We start from the raw sequence: 12,577 nt of genomic DNA on the forward strand, positions 1-12,577 counted from the left end.
AGAACTCCATGCACACAAATCATGATGAAGTATAGTAAAGTATACATGATTAGAACATGCTTACACATTTGACAATTAAGGTCTAATATTTTTACAATTGCTACAAATTGCTACAAAACCTGTATAGCCTATCCATGCATTTGGGGGCATAAACAAGAAGTTGAAGGATAACATTAAGTCTGATAATGATGTACTGTGCATGTTCACATCATGTATACTTTACATTACTTAAGACGATTTTTCAAATATTTTATTTTTAAACATTTTGGACAAAATAGCCAATTTTACATTGAGGTGCCCAGATGTCCCTAGTGCCCACCTATCCTGTATCCGTGACAGTTTACTGCTCTACTTCCCTGTCAGAATGGGTCTTTGTGTGTGTGTGTGTGTGTGTGTGTGTGTGTGTGTGTGTGTGTGTGTGAGAGAGAGAGAGAGAGAGAGAGAGAGAGAGAGAGAGAGAGAGAGAGCTTGTAGATCGTCTATTTTTGGAATTATTAGAATTTATTTTTTAAAACATTTTAAAATAGTGAAAATAGCCGATCTACAAGCTCACAACACGTTGATGTATATCGGCTATTTTCACAATCTCTCAGATTAGGCATAAGGGATAAGGCACAGCCCAAGATGGGGCCCTTAAGTATAAAATAGGGTTAAAGTGGTTATACTGACTTATGGTAAATTAAAACATTTTCCAGGGAACTCCCCTGGGGGTCCCTGGACCTCACTTTAAGAACCACTGCTTTATTCTCTCTCTCTCTCTCTCTCTCTCTCTCTCTCTCTCTCTCTCTCTCTCTCTCTCTCTCTCTCTCTCTCTGTGTGTGTGTGTGTGTGTGTGTGTGTGTGTCTCTCTCTCTCTCTCTCTCTCTGTGTGTGTGTGTGTGTGTGTGTGTGTGTGTGTGTGTGTGTGTGTGTGTGTGTGTGTGTGTGTGTGCGCGTGCGTGCGTGCGTGCGTGCGTGCGTGCGTGCGTGCGTGCGTGCGTGCGTGCGTGCGTGCGTGCGTGCGTGCGTACACACATGCACATACTATATCACAAGTAAGACACGCGAACGCTGGAAGCGAACGCAGCTTGACTGTAGCTGCTATATTTCAGCCACACTGTAGTAGTGCACTCTGGCACACTCTGGCGGCTGCACACAGGCAGTGCACACAGTGCACACAGACAGAGCCGCAGAGCCTCACACACACGATTCACATTTCTCTAGCTTATCTGCCTTTTTTCTTTTTGGGCGGTGAAACCGCCCCTATATGTGAGGTTTGGACATTTGCACCCCCCAACCCTGCGCTGTGATTGGCCACCAGTGTACCCCCCTAACCCTGCACCGTGATTGGCCAATCACAGTCTATTCAGGACTGTGATTGGCTAGTGAAACATGACACATGTGCATAGCCCTATAAATAGGACTATGCACTTTAAAAAAAACACATTTATGGGTTTTTTTAAGTTAGGGGTGTACAATGGTTGGTCCACAATATTACTTTTCTTTAAGTGAACTTCCATCACTGTGATGACCACTGTGACCACACCGCCCACTTCACACTGGGTGTGATTTTTATATAATTATTTAGATATAGCAAGATTGCGAGAAGAGAACCTCCCTTCATGTTTGGGTCGACTGCTGCAGCCTCCAGGAAGGGTGGTTGCTCACCAGAATAGGACGATATCTCTCATTTTATCTGAAGGTTGGACCAGTTGAAATGATCTCCCTTATCCTACAGAACAGCTATTGCTAAATGTATTAGCTTTTGCTATCAGTGTTAGTTGATACATATTACAGGGAGCGGGGAGTTTGACCACATAATCCCACATAATAGACCACCATCAGAAACCAGCCTCTTTGATGTGGGATCCCACAAGGGTTGCTGCATGACACTATAATCTGGACATATGATACACGAAAGAAGAAGATGCACATCAGACAAAATGTGTGCACATTTTCACCTAGTAGCCCATCTAGTAGCCTATTATGAAACGCTTAATTGCTCAAAATTACTTTACTTTTACTTATCCTCTTCCTCCCGGTTGGGGCATAAGGCCTCAATCATACAGTGCCACTGAACCCTGTCTTGTGCTTTGGCCTGTGCCTCGTCCAAGGAAAGACCCATCTCACTAAGCTCCAATCTCAAGGCAACTTTGGGTGACCTTTCATTGGGCATCCTGGAGCCGTACCTATGTTCCCCAGGTTCTATGTTCCCCAGGTTCTATGTTCCCCTCAAAAAAGGTTCTATGTTCCCCACTTACCAAAAAAGGTTCTACAGTATGTTCCCTGGGTTCTATGTTCCCCTTTTACCTAAGAAAAGGTTCTATGTTCCCCGTTTACCCCAAAAAAGGTTCTATGTTCCCCGCTCACCCAAAAATGCAGGAAAAATACATTTTTAATTTCCAATTATTAATAACATCTCTGAACACACACAACTGAACATAATGGGGAGAAATTACTATCAGAAACTTGCCCGCCCCTTTCCCCTGGCGGCCATCTTGGACAAAAATTTTACCATATGATAATAAGCATTGGTGAGGACCAATTATATGAAGATATGTTGAAAATGGGTGAAAATGGGTTGTCCTTTAAGCTTGCATAATTGTCTCCACCAGGCCGAAAGGCATGGCGAGAGAGTATGTTTTACCCCCTGTCCGTCCGTCCGTCCGTCCGTCCGTCCGTCCGTGTGTGTGTCCTGTCCGTGTGTTACCAGCTAATCTCCGGCACCATTGGCCCGCTCGCTGCGAAACTGTGCACATACACTCCCTCGATACCAATTCAGAACCTCTGCCACAAATCTTTCACATGGGCCTGTTATAGCGCCACCAGGAGGCCGATTTGTGCAAACCCAATTTTTTTACATTACTCCTACAGATTTTATCCAAACGCCATGCAAATTGTTACACAGTATCTCTATAGTCATGTGATCAACCCGGATCTGTCCAATTTCCCATATTCCATCCTGATTGGCTAAGGTTGGCTTCCAAAGTTTGCAGGATTGGTCCGTTTTGAACAAAATGCCTCGAATCATGAACGCAGCTTGCAATTTCCGTGAAATTTCACACGCACATTCCCACTAGGCCGAGGAAGAAATGCCACCTATTTCACATTGGCCTGTTATAGCGCCACCAGCAGGTCTAATTTAGCAAAACAATTTTTTGGAACAAAATGCCACAAATCATAAATGCAGTGCCCGATTGCCGTGAAAGGCCTAGGAAGAAATGGCACCCTTTTCACATTGGCCTATTATACCGCCACCAGGAGGCCACAATAATGTACCTGACCTGGCGTAGACCTGTGCTCCGAGGAGCACTTTTTCTAGTTGTATTTATTTTTGTGTGTAAAAAACTTTGTAACTTTTTTAATATGCTTTATAAATTAAGCACTTTGAAACTGAAGATGATGGCCAATGTTGATGATAGTAAAAATGATAATAATATCGTATCGATATCGTGAGCCCAAAATCGTGTATCGTATCATATCTACCGTGAAATTAATGTATCGTGACACCCCTAAATAGATTTTGAGTCATGTCAAAGAAGTTTTCTAAACATGATATTTTGACACTTTAAAAACTGAAAAATTACAAATAACTAATGGGTATAAATACATGTATTTAAACCTTTTTAAATGTCTCACCATTTCCTGCATTTTTGGGTGAGCGGGGAACATAGAACCTTTTTTGGTTGAGTGGGGAACATAGAACCTTTTTTTGGATGAGTGGGGAACATAGAACCCTTTTTTGGTTGAGCGGGGAACATAGAACCCGGGGAACATAGAACCTTTTTTGGGGGGGAGGGGAACATAGAACCTGGGGAACATAGAACCTGGGGAACATAGGTACGGTCCCGGCATCCTCAGTACATGACCGGCGAGCCATCTTGCATTCTTGCTCAAAATAACTTGGCTTTACTCACTTGTGTCAGTTGTGTGTCTTGCTCAAACATGAGTGATTCTTCCTCAATGGAATGAAGTTATCCCAAAGAGGAATTTAGTGTTTGGACTGGGCTGGAGCCCAGTGAGTAGGTGTCTTTCAACATAAAAAGGATCACTCTCCTCCATTCACAACATTTTCAATACTGGATACAGCCAGAGCCAGAGCATTTGAAGAAGCATATCTCCAGGATCCGCCATTCCCATTCTCATCTGCCTCTTCATGTAGAAAGTAATGTGACTTTTACAGAAATATGCATTGTTGCACATATATTTTTTGGGATAATACCAGCCACAATCATTTATTAATATGGTTACTAGATCAAATAGAAAATGCAATTCTGTTATCCATGAATTCAAGGCTTCAGGGGGTGTGTAATTGATAGAAAATAAGTGATTTTTGGGTGAACTACTCCTTTAACTTGATATAGAATCTAGGATTGAATCGACATCGTCCGCATCTGGAAACATTGATATACAATGTATTGTTGGTCCAGAAAAGTCAACATTCAACGACAACGTATGTGTGGTTTGCGGAATACAATGGCAATGTTTTTCTTTGGCGACCTTGTTACGCGTATTGCATGCCTGCGATTGATACACATGAGGACAGGAGCGTTGTAATTGGCTAGTGTAGATTTAGTTCTGGTCCGTAGCCTCGCGACATGTATTCCATAGCCTGGAAGAATGATTGATCTGCGATAATTACTTCACAAAAATTGCAGTTGTCTTTGACGGATTTGAAATAGTTGTAGCTTAGCAATAGCTTGAGATTGCACACACGCACGCACATAGATTGAGTGCAATATCTCCATCTGGCAAAAATAACAAGGATAGGTGAAACCAGAGCCATAAAGAGAGTTCTGACACTAGCGTCGACTCCCATTGTAAGAATGGAATGCGGAAGTGCTCTGTCTATCTCAATGAGATAGTTCCAATGTTTGGAACTATAGCCCATAGGAGCCCGCATTGCGGCGAGATCAAAGCGTGTCGTTACTCTCTTTTCTACACTCTGGGTGAAACCTAACATGTGGCTGGCCTGTGTATACATGTTACAGTATGATTGGAGAACCAGTACGATTGAAGAAAGCGCGCTCGTTTTTACCACCCACCCAGCACTAGAGGGAGCCACAAGCCAGGCTTGTGCACAAACATATATGGCCACACACACACACACACAGTCTCACACACACACACACACACACACACACACACACACACACACACACGCACACACGCGCACGCGCTCATGCTTTTTTTGGTTTATTGAAAGCAGGACTGTTTAGATACTTTTATTGTGTTCTGGCTTTTGTTTTACTTTCTCCCTGACACACACACACACACACACACACACACACACACACACACACACACACACACACACACACACACAGTGATCCATGAAAAGAACTATTCTGTCCCTATCGGTTTACAAATCAAACGGCGCTGAGTCGACTAGTGGAGCGTCGGCCGGTCAGCGCGGGCACTCGCGCCTCGAGGCGCGAGGGCGCGCTTCCTCGGCCTCAAGCTCCACTAAATCGGCGCGCCTCCGTCATGGACAAGCGTGTGCGTGTGAACGCGTGTTCAGCGTTCCCCTCATAGATATTATGGTTCCCCTAGCGTAGCTTCCTGGTTGCTATGTGGGGGGGAACAACAAAAGACAGGTCCGCTCGGCGCATCAAAGCCCCGCCTCTCCGCGTTCTCCTTCTCCTCCTCCTCGGAGGAGGAGAAGGAGAGAAGGAGAGGACGGGACGGTTTATTACGCGAGGAGGAGGAGGAGGAGGAGGCTCCTCTTCCTCGCGAGCCTCGCGTAATAAACCCACGCCTCGCAGCGCCGCATCCTCCTTCTCCTCCTCGCGAGCCTCGCTAATAAACCCTGTCTCGAAAAGCCCCGCCTCCCCCCGAAGGAGCCCCGTGCCTAAAAACGAGCGCTCTGTCTTCAATCGTACTGGTTCTCCAAACGTACTGTGACATACATACCCATTATGTGCAAAATTGTGCTCAATTTGTCGGTATAATCAGTGGTAGTAAAAATGTAGCCTGGTAAACCCTCCCTCCGGAAATCTAATTTCTATTTGATTCCTGGAGTGAGTCTGGCATGAACCGCCTCTCTGCAATATTGGCTGTGTATGCCAAACGGACGCGCCTATCAGCGTCGTCGCACATCGTTCTGTGATTGACAGCGACAGTTGGCCAATCAGGTGGCGAGTTCGAGTGAGCCCAAAACACGAACGGCAGCCATCTTTTTCTGTGGGCAGTTTTCTCCGCTATTTTTTTACTTCAAAAAGCTCTCTAACTTCTATTTTGAGGCACGGAATTTACTTATAAGATATCGTTTGGATAGAATTGAGTTGTTTAACTTCATATATGTGGTCAATTAATCATGACAAAGCCTATTTAAAAAATAATAATTAGAGAACCGGTAGGGGCGGGCAGTGACACCATTGTACCCGAAAAAGGCAACCCATTTTGGGTATGGCTGTCTCAAAAGTCCCGTCGCGTCACATTAAGACTGGTGAACTGCTGATTGGCTGAAGGGGAAAAATTATCATTGGCTGAAGGGGTTGTCAGTCAACGGTATTACTCCCGCCCAACTCCAGCACAGCCAATATTGCAGACAGGCGGATCAGGCCAGACTCACTCCTGAAATGAAATGGAATTGAGATTTCCGGAGGGAGGGTTTACCAGGCTAGTAAAAATGGTCTCTCACACTATGTCTTTATTCTTAACATAATATATTACAGCAAGAATCATAACAAACATTTTGATGTGTATTTTGCTGATCCTTGAATAGTTTTCTGTAGACGAAAAGCCCTATTCATTTACCCTTTAACTTTAGACAGGACTTTGAGGGCAAATACATTTTAAGGGACATATTTGCTTTGACAGTTAAAAAAAAAAAAAAACTCTGAACAACCAAACAAATAAATATTATTTACGTCTGGGATAAGTGTTTACTTCAAGTTCAATATTGAGAATTACATTTAATTAAACTAATTTCCTAGTATTTTGTTTTGATCAGTATTTTGATCATTTTGAATGAACTGAAAGGTTTTGTCACTCACTACTTTGAATCAAATTTTATGAGGGAAAACATATTCTATTTTACGTATGAATAATTGTGTGAGTATTGGAAGTACAGCACCATCCTTCAAAGTGACCTGAATAGTCCAAATGTATTGTAAAGGATATGTTTCACACTCACAGTATGACATTTTTAAGAATATTCCTACAGTATGACATTCCAACAATCTTTGATGTAGATAATTTTTCACAATGACTTTAACTAGTGGCAAGAAAAAGTACGGTAGTGTAGTCATATTCAGAATGACATTAATGGCTCAAGATAAATATGTCACCCTGTTGCTCATATTTTATCGTCCACCATGAATCTATTTTAAACAGAAGTCAACAACACATTTGCATTTGAAACAAAAAGGAAAAAAAATCTTCCCCTTTTGGCTCAATCACATATTTTATTATAGCACCAGAAGCTATACATGGGGCAAGTGCCATGGACATGGAAATACACCAAACAAAACTGTATGATTTTTGATGTATACTGGAATCTGCAAAAACATGGGTGGTGGTTCTTTCAACCTTCATTCATCAGAATAGGTTTTTGTGACCTAAAACTTCCTTGTCCCGAGTAGAGCTCACCAACCATGTCCATCTGATGAACATTTTACACCAAGGCTTTTCCTGAACATCTCAAGGTCAGTCATTTCCATGACTACGCCACTACACAGTAAAATCTGTGTTCATTGACACTCCAGATATTACAGCGTATAAGGAAAACATTCTTGGTCACATCTAAGTAAAGAATCCAATTTAGCTAATTTTGGCCAACAATCATCTTCAGTTAAAAACAATCAAGAGAATTAAATACGCCTCTTTACATATACACACATCTGTTCTGTGCTGTGAAAGCATATTCACTTATAAACATATAAAAATACTTGTCAACTAGTTTGATAAGAAAATAATGTATAAAAGTAGAGTAAAAACATTTAATCAAGTCTGTTACTTCCATCATCTGATTTTCTTTTTTGTTGTATATTACAAGGTGATTTAAACAAACAAGATTGCAGTACTTCATTTTTATGCCCAAACAGAAATACAGATGTGGAAAGGAATGGCAGAGCAGTATCCAGGCGAATCCATGGCGATTAGAACTTGACAGGTCAGACGAGTTCATGTCCCATGATAGACTGACGGTGTAAAGGCGTGCATCTCAAAGTGTCTGCTTGTCATGGCTTCCCATACAGTAGAAAGGCCTATAGGCATGGGGAAATATCATATCAAATGTTTCAAGGGACTTAAAAAAAAAAAAGATTGCCAGCCATATTATTGGAATGATAATGTTGCTCTATATTAAAGACCTAATAGCCAATAGACATGAATAAAAGATACATTTTATGGGAATGTGAAATTATCATTCTGAAAGGTTCTTCATATTAGTTATTTTGTACTGATTTTCATTTGAATACAGAGTTTACAAATGTTGAATTTTGGTCTGAAATTACTAAAGACTAAATGATAAGCTTCAAATGATTTTGCCTGTACTGCTTGTCAGGGTTTGAAAAAAGCAAATGTGTTTAATTGTGATTGAACTGTGACTGACAGGAAAGAGACAGAGAAGAATGGATTCAGAAAAAAAGACTACCTACATTCAGGAGAAATGGCATTTGATTTAAAATCTACAATCTGTAAGACTTGAAATGCAAATACATTAGACAGTCCATATTTGGCCACTGAGATGAAAGCAGAATCCACAGATAAGGTTTCGAGTCCACTGTCATTATAACTTTAAGGGTAATCTAGATGTTATGTTACTATATATATATATATATATATATATATATATATATATATATATATATACATACATACATACACACATCCTTATATATTTCTTTTTCATATATGTAAAACCAAACTCAATCTCACACACTGTACTGTGGTGATTTAATAAGTCATTAGAAATACACTTTGAAAATCACAACAAATATCACATATGTACAGTAGCAGATTAGCACATGGGAGTAAAAATGAATATGGCACAACATACACAAAGCTTAAGATAATCTCTGTTCAGGTGAGACGGGAAACAAGAACAAACTAATTAACATTCTGGCTATATGTTTCTCATTCAATCTCTGCAAAAAAGTACAAATGTCACTACAAGGCAAGAGAAGTCCTTCAGAATATAAAAACAATTAATTTGTTAAGCGGATTTAGAAGGCAATATTTAGTGTTGGGGGACTCTCTCGTGTGTATCAGATTATTGTTGAAGGTAGAGTGGTGTTAACATTTGGCATTGTCAGTTGTCCTGGGAACAGCGGCTTCTGATCAGAGCATGTCAGAAAAAGCTGTCTGAAGTCATGCACGTGGAAAAAAGGCAGCGGTCAGTCATCCACATTGGATGTGATGTCAGGCAGAGGTTTGGGGTGATTGGAAGTGGCTGCATGAGTTACAGTGATAAGGCCCACTCAGACGATCACACAGTGGCAGCCACTCTTGTCTTTTTCTTTTCTTGTAGGTTCTGGCGAGGGTGGGCATTCCTGTTCCTGGAATTTCCTGGGAGATGGGGAGGGGGGGGTAGTACAGTCAAGGAACAACATCATTGTTTTTAATCTCATCATTCTGACAGTTTTTTAAAATCTCTATGCATTCAGAAAAAAATAAAACAAAAATGCATATAGATGTGTATGTATTCAATCTGGACCAGAGTCAAATCTAATGTATATAGTTGCTGTCGGGCAGAAATCTCTTTTTATGTTTTTAGTGACTTAATGCCCGCATTTCTCACAACGTGAGAAAAATAATTACAGTGAAAGTTAAAGTGGTCAAGTGTGTCTGTGGGTTTTACACATACATTATTTTGCTTGTTTTTTCATTTCCTGGAAAGTTTTGGACATACAAGGTTTCCACCCGACAGCGATGATATGTAGGCTAAATAGGCCTCGAGGTTGATGAATAATAATAATAATATGACACAAGTATACTGCCTGGGATGAAGGAACCTACCTGATGACTCTAACCAGCTCGTGGAAAGCTTGGTCTACATTCATACGGATTTTGGCTGACGCCTCCATGTATGTGACCTTCAGCTGTCTGGCCAACTGCTGGCCCTCCTCCTGGGTTACCTGAGAAGGGAAGGCAGAACTATGTGTTTTGGGTGTGTGAGCTTGTCGCCATTGTCGGGCATCATCTCCATATTTTAACTTTTTGTGTTTTTTTCCCCGTAAATGAATGCCCTACTTGATCATACTACAGCGTCACACAAAACAGTTTTGGACATATGAGGTTTCCACCCGACAGAGACCAATTTTGAACACAACCAAAAGTATGTACAGTTGAGTTTAGTGATTGCTCCAGAACAGATCACTAACAATTACTATATGAAGCACTGGTGTCCTCTGTTGGCTGGGCTGAGAAATGCACCATGAACTCCACAGCAGGCACATTATCTTGTTCTGAGGAGGACTGTTGTATCAAATCAAGGATGTTGAACTGTAGCTCATAGCCCCGTCACTTCACGCCACGCTATGTGATTGTAGATCTGCTATTTTTGAAAAATGTTGAAAATGTGTGCAAATCATAGATTCTTTTTTTTTTTTACACAAATCTTCTCATATGGGGGTCGCTGGCAGAAAACATTTTCAGATGGGGGTCTGCGGCCAAATACATATCAATTTGGAGGTCCTTGACTTTAAAAGGTTTGAAAACCACTGACTTAAGCCCTATACTTTGTCATTCGACATACAGAAAAAAACGGCAACGCATCATGATGGAACGCATTGGGAGCTTGAAGATTGGCCATTTTATTGTTTTGTTGTACTTTTGAGAAAGTGTTCAAAAACGTTTTTGAAACATTTTGTACATTTTTTAAAATAGGTACGCTAAAAGGGACATACATATATTTGATGAATGCCACTGTTCAGCCATATGCCTGCAAGGCACCAGTCCACCATGAGGGGGTGATGTGGATTGACGCCAGGGAGTGAACTGCAGCTGCATACCAATAAAGACTACAGCAAAATAAGCTGCCTCCTTTTTAACCAACTCCCTCCTCTCTATCCCTCTATGCCAGTATTTTACAAACAATGCCATTTTTGAGTGGCGGACACATTTTTATTGGGTCGCAAATAAAAAAATACTTATTATTATTATTTCAAAAGATAAAACAAACAAACATAAAGCAACATTTTTCAGAAATCTAAAATGTTCAAAAGAATTTCAGAGGTTTTCATCAAAAAACTAAGAAATACAGAAAATGGCAGATCCACAAGCACACAACGTGCCGCCAAGCTTGTAGATCAGCTATTTTCACTATTAAATAGGGCTTAAGTGGTTAATTCACAATGTATTATTGTACGCTTGGGTCCCGGGAAACAACAAATCCTCTTTTGGGTCTCAAGTTGAAAGGTTTAGGAAACACTATACTCTATGCCTTTCATGACACAACCAATTCTAGAGCCTTTCTTTTTCCTCTTTCACTCACAACCTCCTCTTTCTTCATGTCTAATTGTAGCTGCAATTCCCGTTTTTTTATGTATAAATATTAACACCACAATAGGACAGAATTTCTAGGCGGTAACAAACTACATTTACTTGAGTACTGTACTTATGTAATTTTCTTTTTAGTATCTGTACTTTATTTCTTACTTTCACTTAAGTACATTTCAAAGACAAATATTGTACTTTTGACTCCACTACATGTATAGGGAGGGAAAACGTACATTATGAATTAAACACTTAAAGCTACTATATCGTCTCTGTTGGGTGGAAACCTCAAAAACGGTTACTTTTCAGGATTCAAATTCAAAAAGTAGCAGATATACAAGCTCAAAATGTGTCGCAAAGCGACAATTTACAAAAAAAAAGAGAAAAGGTTTCTGCCCGACAGCAACGATATAGAGAAAACAGCAGATCTACAAGCTTGCGTGGTGAGCTTGAAGCTTGAGGTTTTTCCACCACTGCTTGTTCTTTGGATGGACGGACATACACACTTACTTGTCTCTGCTGCTCAAGATCTGCTTTGTTCCCTACGAGGATCATGGGGAATTCATCTCGGTCCTTGACTCTGAGAATTTGTCTTTGGAATTTGTAGATTTCCTCAAAGCTGTGGAACACAACATTCAATAAAACAATTTGGCTAATGCACTTTACACAAAGAGATGACACTGTGTTTGTACGCACACTTGTCTGAATACGTGTGCATACATGTGCACGCATTCCTGGGCGGGCGGGCGTGCGCGCACACACACACACACACACACAAACACACAAAACCACATGTATATGTGCATGTGTGCAGAGAGATTAAATTGGTGCCTCTGAACTTCAGGATCTCAGTCAAACCTCCTAGGAATGTAAGCTCTTCACCACATACAACCCCCCCCCCACCCACACACACACACACACTCTCCCTGGCACCAAGTAGATGAGGTCAATGCTTCTGTGAATCAAGCTAAGAGGGTTAAACACGGGAGCAAAGAGGGAGAAATCCAGACATCTTCTATGGTGCTCCGTGAAGCATTGCAGAAACTCTGAGAGCTCCGACACTTTCTGAGTTTTTTGTTGTCTTGCAGGCTGTCTTGCTAATTCAGTGCTTCTCAAAGTGGGGTCCCTGGGGTCCTTGAGAGGGTTCCAGGGGGTC

The 12,577-nt window shown here is 41.2% G+C and overlaps 1 protein-coding gene across 1 annotated transcript in view; it reads right to left on the reverse strand.

Moving 5' to 3' along the window:
- Positions 1 to 7,908: 7,908 nt before the first annotated feature.
- rras2 (RAS related 2) overlaps positions 7,909 to 12,577 on the reverse strand; it is a 33,930-nt gene continuing 29,261 nt past the window's right edge. Inside the window, exons 4-6 of the mRNA XM_080424819.1 lie at positions 11,932 to 12,040; positions 9,943 to 10,061; positions 7,909 to 9,492 (exon numbers count right to left, since the gene is read on the reverse strand). Of these exons, the coding sequence (XP_080280945.1) occupies positions 9,405 to 9,492; positions 9,943 to 10,061; positions 11,932 to 12,040 (316 nt within the window). The 3' untranslated portion in view covers positions 7,909 to 9,404. The remainder of the gene's footprint in view (positions 9,493 to 9,942; positions 10,062 to 11,931; positions 12,041 to 12,577) is intronic.

Source organism: Gymnoscopelus braueri, assembly GCF_963280865.1.
Source record: "Gymnoscopelus braueri genome assembly, chromosome: 1".
NCBI lineage: Eukaryota > Metazoa > Chordata > Actinopteri > Myctophiformes > Myctophidae > Gymnoscopelus > Gymnoscopelus braueri.